Source organism: Nothobranchius furzeri, chromosome 11, assembly GCF_043380555.1.
Source record: "Nothobranchius furzeri strain GRZ-AD chromosome 11, NfurGRZ-RIMD1, whole genome shotgun sequence".
NCBI classification, from domain to species: Eukaryota; Metazoa; Chordata; class Actinopteri; order Cyprinodontiformes; family Nothobranchiidae; genus Nothobranchius; species Nothobranchius furzeri.
In genome coordinates, this window is record NC_091751.1 from 51,703,415 (window position 1) to 51,724,709 (window position 21,295).

Here is a 21,295-nt window from a genome sequence, read left to right on the forward strand (position 1 = left end):
GATTTGTGTTTTTATTGATGTAGTTGTTTTAGTTTGTAATTTGGTTTTTATTTATCTCATATGTTTCCATAATGAACAACATACTACTCTATGGGCTTTCTTTATTATGTTGCTTTTTCTGTTATTTTTGTTGCTCATGTTACTTTTCTATTTCTGTTATTTTGTGTTCAGGTTTTTGTTTTTGTCTTCCAGAGTGTAAAAGTACTTGTACGGCTGATTTAAGCTGAGGAAGTCATCATGCTACTGGAAGGTAAAGAAAAAAGATGGCACCTTAAGGTGTCAATTTAAATCTTGATATTTTTAAAGCTTTTTTTTTTTTTTTTTTTTTTTTTTTTTACATTTTTTGAGAATTCCATAATTTGCCAATTAAAGTGACGAAAATCAAAAAGGAAATTTAAAAGAAAACTTAATGGTGCTTTATTCATCCAATCTGATGCATGGATTTTGACACTTGAAACCTGCAGGGGTAGTTTTACTTTTGGGACAGCCTGGTGGTGCAGTCTCAGATTTGACTCCTGGCTGGAGCCCTTCTATGTGGAGTTAGCATGTTTCTCATGCATGCACAGGTTTTATCTGCGTGCTGGGATTTTCCACCAAAAACATGCATTCTGAGTCGATTAGCGTGATAGCTTGATGATGGAGTCATTGTTTTCCTCAGCAACCTGCATTTTTGCAGCCACATGTAAATTGTTTTAGCTTTAATCAAGAATGATGAACCCAAACAACTGAAGTAACTTTAATATGTTTAAATGCTTGAAAAAAATTTGGATTAAATCAATCACAATCAGTCACATGTGGCTAGATTAAATCAAAAGTGATTGAATGTTATCACTGGTATACTCTGAAAAGAGAGAAATGTGCCAAATGTTTGTTTTAGCTGTTTTATTTTTACTCTGGTAATTTTGTAATCCCTCAGATTTGATGGACACCCGTCTAAAGACTTCCCTTGAACATATCTCAAACCAACATTTAGCGACTTTCAGCAAAAATTAAATATCTGCAGGTTTTGAACTGCTGCAGGGGCAGGTTGCATTTCTTATTTAATTGTAACAAAAGTTAAGATCAAAAGTAAACTCCACACACTTGTGTGTCTGAAAGAAAAAAATGGTGGACAAACAGGTACCATCTTCAGTGTCTCTGGGGAATCTCCACAGGTTGTTTAATTTAGTTTTAACCCAACTAGTATTTTCCTGCTGCTTTTTGTTTCATTTTTCTCCTCAGTTGGGATCCAAAACCAAACTTTGTATCTTTGTTTGTGATGAGATATTTTCATTTATCTTTGTTTGCCATCATTATCTTTAGATTTACTGATTTGCTTTAGTTTGTACTTACTTGAACAACAGCTATGGGGTTCGTTTTCAAGGCTCACGGCTTCATAAAGTCCATGTTTTGCACTGTAAAAAATAAAAATCCTCCAGGACTTGGGGTTAGATTTGAGACGAGTGTTTTCAGTCATGGAACAGGACATCAGGAGTGACTTTTACTCAAAAATGGAAGAAGCTGTGAAAACGACTTTTGATCATAATCACAGACACCATGTGAACGTTTACAGTGATATTTAAGGGTATGACTTACGTTTTCTAAATTTTATGTAGTTAAAAGATTTACATTCTGAGGGAGTGTTTGCATTTATGTTCTTGCACTTTTTTCTTCTTACAACTGGGAGAAATAAAAGACCCAAAGTAAGTCAGACCAAACAAGGAACTATGAACTTTACACATTTACATAGCTATACGGTAACACCCTGTTGGTCAACATGAGTTGAGTAAGACATGGTTTATTATTTAATACTTGTCTTATTTCTGTAGTTGTGTTTTCAGATCACATTTAAATTGTTTTGAAGAGTTTAAAGGTTACTTGAACAAAGTCTGAATGTATTTTAAAGAACCAATTAGGCGACTCCCTTTCAATCACTGGGGTAAACCCCAAGATGGGGGGCAACAAGTATGCCACAAATTGGGGCATCAATTCCCGAGTGGTAGTGTCCAACCCCTAGGGCTGGACAATAATTCAATAACTATATATATCGATCAATAGACATGTGGTTTGCTTGGAAAAAAATGGATCGGTAAAAGTTTCCTTGTTCCATTATAGCCTATTGGGTAGCTTCATACTAAAGTCATTACTTACACCCAACCAATCAAAACACAGACCCAAGCACACTCTGTCACCAAGCCCTCCCTTCTCTAACCTAAACAGACAGCAATGTGACTTAAGTAATATGTCGCAGCAAGGAGAGTTGGAAGAAATTGTCCTGAAAAAGGGTTCCAGTACTTCATCAGTGTGGCAACCGACTTGTTTTATCATAAAGTAATGGCCTAAGAGTGCCAGGGCTGCCCTTAAAGTATATTTTCATTTTTCATATAGTTTTCATTAATTATTGATATCAATCGATATACTTTTTTTTTTATCGATACGCTTTTTTTCTGTATCGTCCAGCCCCAACAACCCCTCTCGAGGGAGCTGGGTCCAGGGCTAGAGCCATGAGTAGGTGAGTTCGACTGTATCCAGCTGGAATCTCATCCTCACACACCATCTCAGGTTCCTTCCCTACCAGAGAGGTGACATTAGACGTACCGAGAGCCAGCTTCTGTAGTCGAGGATTAGACCGCCTCGGTCCCCACCTTCAGCTACCACCCATGTCACATGGCACCGACTCCTTTGGCCCCTCCCATGAGTGGTGAGCCAATAGGAAAGGGGACCCACGTCTCATCCCTGGGCTCTTTTCACTTCAGCAAATTTCATGGGTAACAATCTGTTGTTGATAAAGTAATAAACAAGCTCACATCAGTCCACAATAAAGCTTTTTAATTCAGCTTTAATTTCTTAACCCTTTAATATCAAGGCCAACAACCAAAAATAAAAGTTATTTACTTTTTTCTATTTGGGGCAAAATATGTTATAATGTATTGAAGGCAAGGCATGGCAGCTTTATTTATATAGCACATTTCATACACAGGCAATTCCATGTGCTTTCCATTAGCAAGAACATTAAAATCAACATGACAGAAAATACATTTTAAAAATTAAAAAGAAACTAAGTTAAAGGGTGAGCAGATACAGTGCAGAAGGTGCAGCACAAGAACATTTATTCAAAGGATGAAATCATGAAGGTTTTCAATTTTGATTTAAAAGTTTCTATAGAGTTGAGGCACATTTGAGGTCAGGAAGCTGATTCCATGTGTGCAGCATAGTAGCTAAACGCAGCTTCACCCTGCTTGGTTCTTCTGACCCGCGGTTTATTTTCCTAAGGATCTCAGAGCCCTGCTGGGCGTATATACCTGAAGGAGATCTGACATGTATTCTGGCCCCATGACATTGAGTGATTTATAAACTAGAAGCACTTTGAAATTAATTCTGTAGTTTACTGGTACCCAGTGTAGAGATTTAAGAACAGGAGTGATGTGCTTGGTTCTCTTGGTTCTTTAAGACTAGCAGCAGCAGTTTGAATAAGCTGCAGTTGCCTTTTTGGGACGACCAGTCAAAAGACCATTGCAATAGTCCAGCCTGCTGGAGATGAAAGCATGAATGAGTTTCTCTAGGTGTTGTCTGGACATGAGAAAGGTAAAAAATAGTGCTTAAATAACAATACTAATATCACTCGTGGTTCTTCTGTTCCAACAAGTTCATATTTAACTCAATTCAGCTAATTTTATTACATCAGCAATGAATCACAATCAAAGCAAGGACTTTGCACTGAAAAAAATTAAATATAACAGATCTAATTCAAAACTAAATGCATAATTTAATCCAATCTAATTCAATTTATTACAGCCCAATCTAGTCTAATAATTCCAATTTAGCTCAGTCCACTTAAATCTAGATGAGTGCAGCACAGGTAGACTCAAAAATTAATCCACTTCTGTTCAGTCAAATAGGTTTAGAATCAAAACAGAACATCAGCGGCCCGTGAAGGTCCAGGTTGTTTCTATTTATATCTGCTGTCACTTCACAACTCCAGAGTGCTGTTTGTCTCGCCTGCTTTCAAACTCATGCACACTCCCAAACCCTGACAAGAAACATGACGTAATCTCCTCACAGGCCCCCTAACCCCTCCCTGACCTTCGTGTGTTTAACAGCAACGGCTGTGTTGACAGTTTATAATTAATCCCACTGTTGACATGAGAGTTAACCTGATTTCTGAGTGTCCACTTCTCAGCCTTCCCACTAAGGCCATGAAAGTTGGATTATCCCAAAAAGAAACAGCAAATGAAGACACTTTTCATATTGAGGCACTTCATTCTCATGTCCACACACATTAAACAGATAACGCTGCTTCTGCATGGCCCAGTTGGGAGGGAGTTGTTGTTTGAGAAAGGCTCAAGAAATGGGCTCAGGTGCACGCTAATCTGTCCTAACGCTGCACTAATTAGGATCAAGGCTAGTCGCCACTTCTTCCTGGTTATTGATCACCAGCTCCCCCTCTCACAGAGGAGGTATTTGCTCCTGCGAGAGCAGCAGCAGCACAGGACACACACAACAGGAGGTTCTAGCTGCCTTGCACTGTTGTTTGTGTCTTTTGTTCTTGAGGTTAATTCATCAGGCCTTTAATAATCACACTCTGTTTTAATGTGACCCACTCAGGTTTCACTGTTCAAGTGTATAACACTTTTTTTTTGGAGTATCTTCATCACAATCCTTCACACCTTGTCTGAATTCTACTTCCTTTCTGAATGGATAAACATTTGAGTGATCAATTGCATTCATGTGTTTGCAGAAAATGTTGATTAAAAACCTGTGTGATCGCCAGAGGTGCATTTGTGAGCTTTATTTGAGTTTGTTTAGTTTTAAAAAGTTAACCGCCAAATAACCTGGATAAAAACAATCTGCAGCCATCATGCTGTGCTCCCCTCTAACTCTATAGCAGGGGTGTCAAACTCACTTCAGCTCATGGGCCACACTGAGGGAAATCTAGTCCCAAGTGGGCCGGACCGGTAAATTAAAAACAAGTTCAGATTGTTTTCTTTTTTTTAATACAATCAATATAAAACAAGGCTGGAGCCTGAGGACAGTGTATCCACAATTGTACAAGTACAACACCTTAAGTGTACTTGAAAATTTAAAAAAAAAATAAATAAATAAATAAAATCAATAAATTAAAAAAACATTCCTTAGTGATTCAAAGAGCTTTCAGATCACATGGCTAGATCAGTTTCATGCAGCACTTAAAATATATTTGACTCACTTGTAACGGAATAGAGTGATGTAACTATCTAGAGTTGTATTTTAATACACTGTAAGTAGATCACTTTTTATAAACAGAAGAATAGGCCGTTTTTATCATCAGGGAGTTTAATTAAACACTCTGTATTGACTTTGAGACAAGAAAAGAGAGAGAGTTGGGATCGTTTGAGAATCTTTAATTTCTTAATTATAAATTCTAAACAATCTACCAGGACTAACTCGGTGATGGATGAAAAAGGATTTGGATGTTGTGTTGGTGCGTGTGTGTGTGTGTGTGGTTGGTTCAGACTCCTTAGGCTGACGTCATTGAATCTGGTCGTCTTTGTTATGACTAGATATCACGAGGCTTATAAAGTGATGACATGAGCTGCTATTTTGCCGTGTACGTACCCAGTGGGGGGCCTCCCAGGTAGATCAGGAAATGCCAGGTCCAAGAACCTCGGATGTGTACTGGAGCTGTCGGAGCAGCGGTCGCAGCATGTCAAAGCCCGTCTGAAGGGTCGACCCCGGTACTAATCGGCAGCGTCAGCAGGTGCTCTTATTTTGAAAGGATGTCGTCTGGTTGTTAAACGACGAAAATCTCCAACTTCACAGTTCTTAGTTTAAAGAAGAAAACACATCTGGCCAGGCTGTGCTTTTCTTTAGGATGACAGTGAATAGAACTGAAGTCAAAATGGAACTGACTTAAAATGGCGTTGCCTTGTTTTATATCTCTGAATTGTTGATAAGTTGTAGTAAAGCGGATTGGACACTTGAAGTCAACACCAGATTCTCCTGCGGCAGCCGAAAGCTCTGATTGGTTGGAACAATGTGTCATGCGTTTCTATGGAGATGAGGATCAGTCTGTCTGTGCAATAGTCCTGTTTTCATTAAACATAAATCATGACATATTTATTTCACAGATCATTCACTTGATTATTATTGATCAACATATGTTTTGCTTAATTTTTTTAATCACAAATAAAGTACTTTGATTAAGTAAAAGTGTTTTCTTCTCCTTCGGACTCTTCTCCTGGAATGTAAACAGTCTGAGGAACACCCGACCTTGGCTTTTATACACGGGTGTTACTGTGTACAGGGGCAGCTGTGTGGAGCTGAAAATAATGAACTTCATAACCTTACACACTTTACATCTTTTAGCTTTCACCAGCACATCAATATCAGGAGTCACATCCTGAGTGGCAGCCAACTTCAGGATGTGATTCAAGTTTTTGTGTGAGCCTTGAGCGCAGCTTTGTTTTATTTATACTCATTACAGAGAAAACTTGCTCATAAAGATACGTTTATTTTCACTCTACATTGTAAAGTATGAAAATAAAGTTTACACAACCATCTCGTGGGCCGGATTTAACCTGCTTGCGGGCCGATCCGGCCCGCGGGCCGCATATTTGACACCCCTGCTCTATAGTGTCAAAATAGCTTTTCGATTATTTTCTGAATAGTCACACAACTTTCTTCATGCTTTATGGTGGAGCTGCTGTTGCTTCACATCGAGAAGGTTGCAGGTTTAAATCCAGGCTGCGGTCTTTCTGTGTGGAGTTTGCACATTCTCCTCATTCATTTGAGGGATTTGGTTTCCTTCCCAAAACATGTGAGTTAGGCTGATTGGAAATGCTAATTTGTCTGTAGAATTGAGTGTTTGTGTGTGAATATAGTCTCTGTGTGTCCTCTGGTGACCTGTCCAGGGTGTCCCCTACCTCTCCCCAGATGACTGCTGGAGTTGGTCACCAGCGGTTCAAATAATGATGACTTCTGATAGATTTTTGTAGCCAGGCCTTCCCCAAAAAGGGATCAATTAATGACCAGAATCTAAATTATAGTCTGAACAGCTAAAAATAAGAATGCTAGGACACACACACACTCATGCACATGCTCACACACACACACACACACACACACCATTCCCCGTTACTCATAAGTATGTGATTATTTGGAGAACATCCCCATCATACATCAAGGTCTTTAACTTTGTATTGTATAGCTTTTTATTCATCGTCCTGATCGAGTTAATGCTAGAAAGAAAGAGCGTTGCTAAAGGGACAAATGCTTATATTACTGTGAAGATTCTGGACTTGCTTTCACTTACAAATGTGGCAGAATGTGTGAATACATGGTGAAAGCAGGTTAGACAAACACATTTGGAAACATTTTCTGAATTAGGTCATTATTTATAAATTAGAAGGCTCTTTTGGACAATCCTCAGATCAGATGTTCCGACAGAACTGGTATCATTACTGAGATAACCGCCAGCTGAATGGTGAAAAGTGTGTGTGTGTGTGTGTGTGTGTGTGTGTGAGTCTGAATATGTGTGTTCGTCACCTGCCTCGTGCAGCACACTTTGGATCAGGTGAGGCACGTGATGCTGTGGAAGACAGGCTCTGTCAGAGGAAAGGCACATTGGCTGAACACAAACACATGCACACATGCAGATATGCACCACACACACACACACACACACACACAAACACACATGCACGCACATACAACCAGATTACTTGAATTATCAGGAGCTTTAATAGGATTTCACAATGGGGGTGGTTGCACTTGAATCTCATGCACCTGAAGGCCATTGATCCATTTTAAGCTCACAAACAGAAACACATGCAACAGGTGCAGGTCTTCCTCATCATCAAAAACAAGGTTTTGGTTGTTAGAGGTTCTACTCCAACATCTATCCACTATGTTTGTTGCATCTAAACACACAGAAAAATGATTTAGAATGAGCAAGGACAAATCCACACTAAGTCATAAGATGCATGTGTTAAACAGAAAAGGATTTTTAATCTGTGTCTAATGGGAGTGAGACGCCTTTTCTCAGGTTGCTAGTGCAACACACATTCCTTCTTGTGCAGGTGTAAGATGTGGAGGGTGGTGTTGTGTCTCAGATGTGTCAGCTGATAAGCGACAGGTTGCAATCAGCAAGCTGTGGAGTGAGAAAGGATGAAAACACCAGGGAGGTTCTGTGCCGGTTTCACCCGGCTTCATGAAGATGATGCGAGATGGTGATGCCACGACGCCAAATGTTGATTTTAACTCAGATCGTGAAATATTTAAATCTTTTTCACACAGAACCTGCACAGTTTAACACCTCACACAACAGACAGTGCTGTTTAATTAGAATTGGCAGGAAAGGCTCAAAGTGGGTTGGAGGATCATTTTTGCCTTGTATACGTTGTAAAATCCAGTCAGAACCTGTTTTTTGGTCATTAAATGGACGACAGCATCAACAGGTACACAAACACTCATCCACTTAGGTGACGAATGACTCTGCACTGAATGAAAAATGAGTTTATGGGTTTATTTCACCCTTGAGTCCAGTTTTGATTTGGTAATTATGAATGTATGGAGTCATTCCTGACAAATGGAGTCCCACAGGTTCCTACTTCAGGCTCTTTTTGGACCTTTTTCTTTTGGTTTCTATGAAAAGTGGTCATTTCTCTTTGCTTTCTTTTATAAATAATAGAATAGAAACAGATTGATCACCTTTCCACAAAAACAAACATAAGGTTCACACTATAAATATTACATGTCAGCTACTCTGACTCTAACCCTGTTGTCATGTTTCTGTGGTTTGCACCTGGCTAACAACTGAGAAATAAACTCTTTTTTTACTTTTATGTCCTAGCACATTATAATTATAGCTGACATTAGCTAATTTGCAGCATGCCTTGCTGATCTCTCATGGGTAAATCTCGGCTGCTTCATTTGCTCTTGTTGAGGCAGCAAATATAACGACCATCATGCAGATGCTCCGTGCACATCTGCACACTGGTGGGGATTGCAGGTTTCTCAGCTATCATCACCTGAACACACCAAGTGCACCATGCTGTTTATATAAAACAGCATGTTTATTTGATCTTTAAATATGTCTTTCATTATTTATCTGTGTTTCTTGTCCTCTCTGCAGTCACTGTGTTCTACTGGCGATGCACAAATATTCTCGTTTCAACTTCTTATTGCTAAATGCTAAATAATGAGCTTCAAAAAAATCTGTGGGGAAAAAAAGAATATGCAGTGCAGACATGTCAGAGAGATTAACATCTGTTTCACACAAATTTAGATGCTCAGGGTTTTTATTTATTTAGTTATTTATTTATTTTGTCTTTTAGTCTGAGATGCTTTTTGTGGGATGAAAGAGTCAGAGAGAGAATTAGAAAGCAGACAGAGGAGGAGAGCACAACTTACAGAAAAGCAGCAGGAAGCTGCCTGTTTTCTGTCTTTTGTCTCCAATGCCCTTGGAGTACAGCTTTGTGGCGTGAACTCCCATATAACCTCTCTTTGTTCTGAGAAGATGGGACCCTAAGCCATCGACAGCAGAGGGAACAACATACCACACAATGACTCTGCCCTTTTCTTTATTTGGGCCAAAAGACGACATCCTCAGCAGCGCTCCACATCCTCACTCAAGGATTACCTTAGTTAATACAAAATGTTGTTATCAAATAATGATTTAGTTTGTTTGGGTTAAAGGTTACCCAAACCTATCTGATCAAATGTAATTGATCAGTTTTTTAACCATGACTTGATTTTAATTAACCGCATTGTTTGTAACGCTGAGTGCAGCTTGGCTAGCCCCACCCAAGCCTGATTACTACCAGACCTCAGATTTAAGAAATCAATTCAATAGAACCGGTGGATCGAAGTATGGTTAGTTACCTCAAAGGTTCCTGTTCTTAAGCAGTTCAAGAACCACAGATCCCAGAACAGCGTCTCAAGCCCAGTAGGGCTCACTTGGTCATGGTGAAGACCTTAATTAAGTGAGGCTTACTGGTGCCAAAAACATCTAGCTAAAGACCCAAGGTGACTGATCGTTTGCTGCTCTGGCCCCCAGACTCTGGAACTCTCCCCCTGAGCTGCAGACGAGTGGACTCAACGGTCTCCTTTAAAAAGCAGATCAAAACTCATCTGTTCAGGCTGGCTTTTGCATAACTTCTTGTTCATCTATATCTTCCTCAGCTTCTTTTCAAGCTGGTGTTTCTGCCATTTCAATCTTTTTGGGGATACTTACCCTTTTTTCTTTGTTGTTTTCATTCACATATTTTATGTAGATTTTTCAAAATTTTTCCCTATTTTTTACTATAATCCTTTTAAAGGGACAACTTTTTCATATTTTTAAATACATTTTTGAGCCATTATGTGCAAAAATGACCTTTTACGGCAGGGGTAGAGAACCCTGGTCCTGGAGAGCCACAGTCCAACATGTTTTAGTTGTTTCCCTGCTTCACCACAGTTAATTCACCTTTTCAGCAGCTCATCAGGCTCTGTAGAAGCCTGTTAATCACCTGCTGATGAAAAACAGGTGTGTTGAAGCAGGAAACATCTAAATTCAATTAAATTTTCAATTTATTTATTTAATAATCAGTACAGCGCATGTTAACATCAGTCACACTGAAACATGCCAGAGTTATCCATAGACTAGTTTACATATGTAGTCCTGTGCCAGTTGTACAGTCGGCATCCTAGGGAGGACATTATAAAACACCTATAGCAGCTCTCTAGGACCAAGGTTCCCTACCCTTTCTGGTTAATGAAAGACCACCCAGCCTCTATCGCCCCCTGTGGCCAGAATATTCTACCTCCAGCTCCACACTGGCGGGTGACTCTGGAGCTGACATACCTGTTGCTGCAGTCTGCTTCCAGCACGTGTCCTGCGTGTTTTAGATCATGAACACAGCTGATTTGTTTAACTTAGTGATGAATCACTCCTGTATACACTAAGGAAGGCTGGGGAGACGTTTCAGCTGTTAGAATAAGGTGTTAAGAAAGACAAACGCATTTCACTGAGATAGATTTTGCTGTTGGTTCAACAAATGGACACTAGGGGGTGCTAAAAGTAAACCAAAATAGCCTTGGACCCTTTAAAAAATCTTTTATTGTATTATTGTTCTTGTGAAGCACTTGTTAACTTTATCTTGAGAGGCACTATTAAAAAATATGTCTTCTTCTTCTTCTTCTTCTTAATGATTACCAACATGTCTGGGGACAAATAATGTGAGCTGGCAAGACAAGAGTGGCATTAGTAGTATATTTATTTATTTGTTTGTTTGTTTATTTATTAGAAAACCGCTCCATCTGGTGCAAATCTAACGCTGCATTTCAGAAAAAAACAAAATCATTCCAACAATGAAAGATGATGTTGGAAGTGGAAAAAAACATATTGTGATTTTTGGAACCATGAATTCTGCTTTTTAACAGATAATTCTGAAGGAGAATGTCAGGCTTTTTTTGCAGGAAAACTCTTCAGTGTGGTTAAACATAAAAAAAATCTATTTCACTGCAATGTATGTACACTTGGATGTTTTGGTTCCATTTTGTTTAAATGCAGTGTATCATTTGCCCAACAGAAACCTGAAAAATCTTATGAAATTAAGAAAGAGCGACATTCATTTGCTGCACAAGAAATGTTGAAACATTGATCAAAGCACAGACAGAAAAATCACTGCCAGAATAATTACGCCGAGGTCGACTGACTACAGAATGATAAAAGCATGTTGTCTCATTTGCATGTCACCTTGGTGAGATGGGCGACATACAATAACGTGGTTGTCATGTTTATGTGTCAGCTAATTAGGTCTGGTGAAAATGAGTCGAAGCTTTGCAGATAAGACAGGAATATCAGCCAGATGCAATGTGTCCTACATCCTGCACCCCAGAGAGAGAAAGACCACAGAAATGGCAGGGATCCAAAAGGAAAAGGTGAAACTGATCATTTCACCTTATTTTCTTTATTATGATAAAAATATTTGTATTTGCGTCCCTGAACTGAGATAATATCAAACTCAGTTACTTGTCTAAACATTTTTATAATATTTGATCTTGTCAAAGAATAATTCCATACATTTTGGTTTATTTACAATTCACAACAAGTGCCATCTAACAACACAGTAACAATTCAAATGAACTTACTTATCAATGCACTGAGTTCAGTTCATTATGCTATTTTTAGTTAGGAAAACCCAGCAGATGCATTGACTCACTGACTTGTCGTGTCGGTCACTTCACAGAAATCCTCATAACAAGCAAGTATATGGCAACAGTGGAAAGGAGAAGTCCCTTTAACAGGCAGAACCCTCCAACAAAGCCTGGCTCAGTATGTCACGACTCACACAGTGCATTTACACGCAAATCTAAGTCAATCTAAAGTAATGAGCTGGGATCCTTTATCCTAGTTTACATGTACAGTAGAAAACCGAACTCAAATGAAGTTTGTTCCACTCCGGTACAGTAGGTGGCGACATGTGCTCATTTTGGAATTCTTCCTGTTAGCTTATTGCAACACAAATACACTGCCAGACAAAAAAAAATATGTCATCACCAAAATAAAGGTCACACACTCCAATATTTTGTTGGACCACTTTTAGCTTTGATTACGACACACACTCGCTGAGGCATTGTTACAAGATTTATTTCCATCCCGTGTAGCATTGTTTCACCAAGATCTTGCACTGATGATGGTAGAGTCTCACTGCTGCACAAAGCCTTCTCCAGCACATCCCAGAGATTCTCAATGGGGTTAAGGTCTGGACTCTGTGGTGGCCAATCCATGTGTGGAAAATCATGTCTCATGCTCCCTGAACCACTCTTTCACTATCTGAGCCTGATGAATCCTGGCATTGTCATCTTGGGATATAATCGTTCCATCAGGGAAGATGGAATAACCTGGTCATTCGGGATATTCAGGTGGCCAGCTGACCTCATTCTTGAAGCACATCCCATTGCTGAACCTAAACCTGACCAACTGTAGCAACCCCAGATCATAGCACTGCTCCCACAAGCTTGTACAGTAGGCACTGTAGGCATGATGGGTGCATCACTTCATCTGTCTCTCTTCTTACCTTGATGCACCCATCACTCCGGAGCTGGTTCCATCTGGACTCATCAGACCAGCTTTAATAATGCATTGGACAGGTCTTCCAGTTTTAGTAGCTTCTGCAATCTCCTTAGATGTTTTCTCTGCTTGATGCATGCCAATGATCTGACCCTTCTCAAACAGACTAACATCTTTTCCACCAGACAATTGTTTAAGACTTGAGAAGCAACTTGTTGCATCAGCTGGGGTTAAATAACTTGTTGCCAGCTGAAAGATAATTGCCCATGCAGCAATTATCCAATAGGAGGCTCCTACCTATTTGCTTAGTTAAGTCCAGGTGGTGAAGGAGACAAAGTTAAAACAGGATATGAAAAACGGCCAAAGGAATAGACAACAACAACACTGCAGAACAGCTTATTCGGTACTCTACCGTTTGATGGTGTTACAGATGTTACTTTATGGTGATGATATCAGAAGACTGCTTCCATGATTCAGTCACTGCTGGAAGTTACTGTTATCAGTCCCCCTGAGCTGTTTATATGCAGATGAAGTCAAGTTCCTACCGCATTGTCTGGGTGTTTCTGCTCAATAAAAACCAGGTCGCCTTCAGCACGACAAATGTGTTTAAATGCATTTAAAACAACAACACTGACTGTTTACAGCAATAGTTTGCTTTTCTGATGCACATACTGGGGGGTTTGAGAAGAAGGGGCAGATACACAAATAAATAAACAGATGACCTTTCAGTACTTTCTATGTTAAAGAAAGTAAAAGATTCATATGACAGGGAAAATGTTGGCAGCCAATGGCTCTCTCCATGAAGGGATCACAGCTCAGAACATCAGACCTGGTGCAGCTTCTCTGAAGAGAAAAAAGCATCTGGAGAAAAACATGAAGTTAACAGCTGAAATAACAGGAAACACTGCAGAGGTTGATTAATGGATACAAATATTGTTTCAAAAAATATGAATAAGAAAGGAAACAGCGAGGAACATACGTATTTGATCGCCCTGCGATTTAGCAAGTTCTCCCACTTAGAAATCATGGAGGGGTCTGAAATCCACAGTGTAGGTGCAATCTTACTGTGAGAGACAGCATTTAAACACATATCAGGAAATCACATTGTATGATTTTTGACAAATGTTTGTTTTTGTATTGCACTGCGGCAAATAAGTATTTATGTCCCTGACCTGAGAATATAATTACCTCAGTTCATTGTTTAAACATTTTTGAATATTTAACCTCGTCAAAGAATATTTCAATATTTAGTTTTATGTAGAATATGTAAAAGCAGCTCTGCCTTAACCGGTTTAGAATGAACAAAATTAAATGCCATACTGCAGATGAATCCCAGGTTCCCACGCACGATTTTAGAAGAGTTTCATAATTTACCAAAGCCTCCCTTTTTCTCTGTTTTCACACCTTCTTCGTTTACTTGCCACACACTATCGTTCTGGGGGAAGCTGGAGCAGCTGAGCTGAAGAGACAGTGTGTGTGTGTGTGTGTGTGGGGGGGGGGGGGGGGGGGGGTTGCAAAGGGCGTGTGAGAGTCGTGGTATCACTGTCGAGTGCTGGACTTTGGCATTGACCGTCCATCTGTCACTTTTCTTCCCTCTCTAGCACTGATGGGTAATGGAAATGGCAGCCAGTGACTGATGAGTAATGTTCTGCTGGTATGAGACACCTCCCTCGGAATGCCAAAGGGGTGCTGTTTTTTTCTTTCTTTTTTGGGGGTGACTGAGGCTGTCTTAGTCCTAAAATCTCATGAGGTGATGCCAAGAGGACGCCGCGTCTTCCCCCTCTCATGCACGAGGAAGGAAGAGCATAAATGGTCACTGAAAATATTAGATTACAAAAGGCTTTAACGATGGAAACACGCGCAGGCGGACAGCAGAGAAGGAGGGAAGCTCTGGAGCTGCTCCATTCAGTACGTCTTGACTGAGGAGCTCAGACGTGTCTTATCTTCACCTCAGTATGCGCAGGCGTGATCCTATCTGAGCCCCGCAAAAAAAGAAAAAAAAAAAAAGAAAAAAAAGCTGTTACCATCCAGAACTAGACGTCGTGCGCGTTGTTCCTCGTGCGGAGCAGAATTTTCCATTGGCTTATGTTCATATGTAAATATATATTATTATTTTAATTTTTTGCAGTTTTTTGTTGTCCAAAGACAGCCTGGAAATGAGAGATGTTCTCCCTGGCTGATGTCTCAGAAGAACCCTGTCCAACCTGTGGATAGCGTGGAGCGCGTCTGTGGCCACCGGTCAGCCTCCGCTCTCCGGGACGCTCGTCTTTCGGCTCACTGAGCGCGACTGGCACCATCTGCTCCGATTCTGTGCGTCAGCGTGGCATCCCGTGTTTGAGCCCAAGCTGTGTGCAGGCATTCAGTTTATGAATGGCACTGACATGGAGGAAATACCGTTTCAGAAAGTCAAAACCAGGCGGAAGAGAAGTCACTGCCCCCCGGGCGTCCCCTTGACCACGATCGCTTGCGAGGACGAGTTCGACTGCAAGGAACTCGAGTCCCTCTTCCAGAACTACAATCTGAAACTGGAGCAGACGTCCACCCTCAAAGCCCTGGCGGTCCTCATCTTCGCTTCTGCCACCCTGGCTGTGGTGGAGTTGCTGTCCGGCCCCAGCCTCACCATCTCCAAAGGGTCCCACCCGGTTCACGGCGTCATCTTCCTCTCCCTTTTTATAGTAACTAATGTCAAATACCTGCAAGTGACTCAGCTCCAACAGATCGTGAACCTGACGCTGCTCTTCGGGTTCACCTTCTCCTTCCTGTGCTGTCCCTTCTCCCTGGGCGCGATGGGAATGGAGCCCCCGACGTCCCCAGACCAGGGCGTGTGGCAGCTCATCCTGGTCACCTTCGTCGCCTACGCGCTGCTACCTGTGCGGACACTCCTGGCTGTTGTTTTTGGGATCATGGTGTCCGTCTCGCATTTGATTGTGACCGCAGCCTCGGTCACAGTGAAAACACAGAAACTCTGGAGAACGGTGAGTAGGTGACACGCTTCAGGTTTGTAATATTAAATTAATAGACGAGTTTAATGACCATATGTATGAATAAAAGTTGTTCTTTCACTAGATATAAGATATCAAAAAGCCAAGAACGAGATACATGGTTTAGAGTTGGTTTCAGCACCAGGGACAGCTCCCTAACTAACGAAACGATCTTCTTAGGTTTCCACAAACTGAGTCAAATGATTCAGCAATACCAACATTTTCTCATTTTGATCAGAAACTTGATCTTTAACTTTGCCGAGAAGCTGTGGCTACATACATTTTGTGCAAGCATGAGTTTTATTTTTTTTTCCCCCATACAACATTAATAAATCGTTGTTTGTATCTTTCCTCAAACATGGTGAAAGCGGTACGTTGTGTTGATGTGTGCAACATTCAAGCCTGTTCGTAAACCAGTGGCATTATCTTCGAGGGAATCTTTCAGTCCCAAAGGAGTTGGCTTGAAAGCGAGACGCCCTGCTCACACCAAAAGTAGGGCAACTTTGAGGGTCGCAGACTTGAACTACATGCTTCTGAAAAAAAGAAAGAGGACAAAGTCACACTTGTTAGTTGAGAGCTATAAGAGAAAATGCTGAACAATTTAAATATCTATTTCTGTCACATTGGTGTTGTCACACAGGGAAAACTCCTTAAGGAGGGCCTGGAACCTTCTGCTTACATGCAACATGAAGATTCAGGATTGGGGCAGAATAAACAAGACATTCATCACATCATTAGATTCGGACATGTTTTAGTTTTTTTCCTGCTTATTATCTGTGATGCCTGCGTAGCCAGGTGAAGGCTGGCCGTGCAACCAGAAACAGCTAATCCATTATGCTCAGACATGATGTTATGTCCCCGACAGGTGTTGTTAAAAAGTGAGGGATGGGGGTAACATGAAGACTGGACAGTGGATATTAAAAGGGTTTTATTGTAAGAAAAAGATTCTAAAAACATGCAAACAGATCTCTCTAAAAGGTTAACATCACAACAAATTATCAACTATAAAAACACCTGGTTAGAGCTTTGTTAAAAGCTTAACCGAACAGAAGGTGTTTTAAAAACCCGAAGTTGATAAAAGTTCCAAAACAATATACTGACTAAAACACCTGGTAAAAACTTATTTTAAAAAGCTTTACCACAACGAGGGTGTTTAAAACTGAGATCAGTAAAATTGCCACAAAGTTAACCTTAAAACCAAACTGCAAAAAAGATCCCACTGGATCGTCCAAAAACTTCTTACTAAGAGTTAAAAACCAAACCAAAGTTTAAAACTCATCCACATGAATCTAAACGAAAGGGGTTGAAACCAAACTAAAAACCAGGAGGACAGCAGAACCCCTGCACTGCTGCCTCCCAGACTGCTGAAGGCACAGCCTTTCATACAGGTGTTGGCAATCAACCAGATGCAGCTCAGCTGTGCTCCTCAGCAGCCTGGGAGAGAGGAGAATGAGGCCTAGTCCACACGTAGCCGGTTTTAAAAAAAACAAAACAAATATCCGCCCCTCCAAAAAATTGTATCCACACCACCTCATTTAAAAAAACAAAACTCTGTCCACACGTACCCGGATAAATACGTTGTTAAGGACATGCCAGACCTGTAGGTGGCAGTACTTCCCCCGTTCTTAACCTCGTCCTTCGTCTGTGGTCTTCCGCAAGGAGCAGTAATTCCGCTTGCAAAAACAAACAAGCAAAAAGCGCTTGGACAATTGATAAAGCGAGCGCAGCTCTGAGGGCATCCATGCTGTCGGCTAGTGTAAACACAGGTCGCACACGTGATGTCAGCATTTTTTTGTCGCGGGAAGTGACGTTGCGGACCTTAAAACTCTGGTTATGTCCGTCCACACGCAGACACCCAAAAGGGAGAAAACGCAGATCTTCACTTTGGCCGGAGTTTTTAAAAAGATCAATTTTCGTGTGAAAAAACTCAGTTTTCGTGTGGATGACAGGCCAAAACGTAGAAAAATATCTACGTTTTGGCAGATCCCCGGCTACGTGTGGACAGGGCCTGAGGGGCGGTGTCAGGCCGATTCACCAGAGCTGGGTGATCCTGGCTCCTGCTCTTCCCTGGCCAGACTGGCAACCGTAACACATGAGCTGTGTGGAGTGACCCCACACATCCCAGCCACCATCATCCCTACTTCCACAGAACAGTGAAAAATGTCAATTCACAACTTTATAGGTGAAAAATGTGCCTCTTACCTGCTCGATCAAAATAACCTCAAACTCGTCACCATCCACATGTCACTTTAGGACCGCTTTGTGTCACCTTTGTGCAGACTGATGCTGTTAAGTTTTAAAGGGATTCTCTGCAACTTTTTCCATATTTTAAATTGTTTTCATGAGCCTGGATGTGCTAAAAAGACCCTTTACAGGATTAGTGAAACATCACTTAGACTCCCACTGCCCTCTGTGGCCCGAATACCGCATTTGCAACTTTAGAGTGCCGGCCGCCACCTGTGGACATAGAAAAAAACTGAGTTTACATACCTGGCACTGCAATCTTCTTCCAGCACATTTCCTGCATGTTTTAGATCATGAACACAGCTGATTTGTTTAATTTAGTGATTAACCCCTCTTGTAGAAACCGATGAAGGCTGAGGAGATGTATCAGCTGTTAGATTAAGGTGTTAAAAAGGCAAAATCACAGCCAGGAGACAGTTTCACTTTTGTTTTGACCACAGATAATTATCAACGGGCACTAGGGAGTGCTAAAAGCAAGCAAAGTACATACTATCCCTTTAAATGTTGTACTGTTGGATTGTACTTTGCAGTTTTGTCAAATCTAGTGTCCAGCTGTTGTTGTTTAATACCTCTAAATGTTGTACTAAAGCCTTGGGAGAGTGTTCATTTTTGCACATGTAGTTGACAATAAGATGACCTTAACCTTGCATGACTAAAATGAAAAAGAATTATAATTTACTACATTTCATTAACTTCCTCAAGCTTGAACGTACTGGGTGGCAGCAAAACATTTAAAATGAGCCATGGCTGAATTGATCTTCACTTTGCATCAATTGGCCTATACTTCCCAACTTTTTGGCTTTCTGCTGAGTTGTGTAGACCAGTACTAACTCTAACAACATTATAAAGAAAACAACAACGTGATTAAAACAAATGTATTTGTACACACTTCAGAAACGATCACAGAACCATGCCTGTGTACAGAGCCAGCCTCTCAGCAGCATCACTGTGGTTGAAAGTTGTGTCCTGCACAAGGTTAAATGTTTTGCTGCAGCTGCTGTGATGGATGATCAGAGCACAGGTTCTCAGGTGATCGAGCACCAAAAATACTCTAAATAAAGACACACATTTTCTCTTTTCCACCCATCTGTGGCGCACTGACCTTACTCAAGTTTCAAGATGTTGAAATTATATAAATTTAGGTTTTTTTTGCACTTTTTTGAGAAATTAATCACAAGACATATACATAAATCACTTGTCATGACTAAAAATAATTAAGGTGACCAGCAAACGACATCTTTACTCAACACTGCATGAGCCTGATCCAAAAAGTTTAAACAGTGCCTCATATTTATCTGTTTCACAGCTGGTTGCAAATACAGTCTTGTTCACCAGTGTCAACCTGTCAGGACTGTTTGTGCGCATCCTAACAGAGCGTGCTCAGAGGAAGGCCTTCCTGCAGGCTCGCAACTGCATCGAGGAAAAACTCCGCATGGAGGATGAGAACGAGAAACAGGTAGAAGCACCTGTACACTCACCAGATCAGAGCTTTAATTAGATGTGTTCCTCAGATCCAGGTGTTAGTCTTCATGCCTTTTTGTCTACCACATTTCTTTCTGCCACTAACACGTCTTTTCCTAAAAAAATGTTCCTGTGTTTCACTTTATTAATCACAAATGCTTTATATTCTTACCCCCCCCCCCCCCCTCTCTCTCTCTCTCTTTAACACTTGCAAAAATACAGGAGCGCCTGCTAATGAGTCTGTTGCCCAGGAACGTAGCTATGGAGATGAAGGAGGATTTCCTAAAACCCCCTGAAAGGATCTTTCACAAAATCTACATCCAGCGTCATGACAATGTCAGGTAGGAGTGTGTGGTGCGATCAGCTGAGCTGACTCAGGTGTCGTGACTTTTGGTGGCTTTTAATTTTTTTTTAGAAATATTATATTGGTAACAAAAAAGACAAAATTTCGGAAAAGATGTTGCTTTTACAGTGTCTTTCTTTTTCTTTAAAGCTGGTATTAAATTTTTGAGTAACAACAAAAAAAATCCTTAGAAGACTGCAGCGGGAGAGATGGAGAAAATTGGTTTGCTTTCTTTAATTTTTAGCACATTTCTACAAAACTGCAAATAAAACAATTATTTTAACAGTTGTCGCAATTAACTTCAGTTGGAAATACATTTTATAAATGCTTATTTATTATTTATTTAAAACCATTTTCATTTCAGGCAGAAGCAAAGCAGCTCTAGCAAACGAACTGAAGCTGTACCTGAATCTACCTCTTAATTTGTGGCAAATTAAAATCCTCACATTAAGTATGCAATTCTCCAAATTCCCCTCAAGTGCACGGCTATGAGTTCTTATTAACTAGGGCTTTAATTCCAGCTCATACGCTTTCCTTTATATCACTGGTTTGAAAGCGTTTGACCTTTAACTCTTTGTCAGAAACCAGTTAGGCAGTTTGAAAAAGACAAATAAAACAACACACCAATCACTTTTCCATTCTCTCATAGTTTCCTCAGCCTGATTCCTCCTTTTTTCTGTGCTCCACCAGCTGTATTGTCAGATCTGCTCTCTCAGCTCTAACGTTTCCTTGTGTTTTCATCTCATCTTTGGCACTTGTTCTCCTCCTCTGTTTTCTCAGAACAGCAGGGAGGCTCGAGGACGAGAGTTTGCTTAGCCTCTGGATTAAGTTGCTGCAGGGGATTAAATGCAATGGAGACTAAATTCTTGTTGTGTAATGCTCTTGCGGCGTGCGTGCGTGTGCTTGCGGGTGCACTGCGCGCTTGGTAAATATGGACAGATCTCTGTGGAGCCCCGCTGATTGCTTTTTTCCTTGAAATCTTTTGAAGCCTCCTTTTAAGACAGATCTATCTAGGTAGGAAATGACGTAATTTCCGGAGGACTATATTTGGAAACTAAACCATGAGAAGTACAGTGTACTAGAAATTCTTATTTTAATGTAAGAATGTCTGAAAAGGTGATTCAGGATCAAACCCTAACCCTAATCAAACCAGAAAAAAAGGGTTTGAAAATGAAACGTGATGTGTGGACTATTTATAAAAACTTAGTTAAATCAAAGTCTAGCACAGCTGTTCATTGCATCCATCCATCCCTT

At 40.6% G+C, this 21,295-nt stretch overlaps 1 protein-coding gene and 1 long non-coding RNA gene across 3 annotated transcripts in view; one reads left to right on the plus strand and one right to left on the minus strand.

Moving 5' to 3' along the window:
• Window positions 1–13,599: 13,599 nt before the first annotated feature.
• Window positions 13,600–15,177, minus strand: LOC129163403 (uncharacterized). Its single transcript, XR_008563289.2, has 3 exons — window positions 15,037–15,177; window positions 13,992–14,076; window positions 13,600–13,873 (listed from the first exon to the last, which is right to left on the minus strand). It is a non-coding gene; the product is annotated as an uncharacterized lncRNA (long non-coding RNA).
• The window catches only part of LOC107383914 (adenylate cyclase type 1), a 35,985-nt gene continuing 29,211 nt past the window's right edge, over window positions 14,522–21,295 (plus strand). For both annotated transcript variants that reach the window (XM_015956809.3, XM_015956810.3), the window contains exons 1-3: window positions 14,522–15,987; window positions 19,544–19,693; window positions 19,921–20,039. In XM_015956809.3, coding sequence (XP_015812295.3) covers window positions 15,379–15,987; window positions 19,544–19,693; window positions 19,921–20,039 — 878 coding nt within the window. In that variant the 5' untranslated portion in view covers window positions 14,522–15,378. The remainder of the gene's footprint in view (window positions 15,988–19,543; window positions 19,694–19,920; window positions 20,040–21,295) is intronic.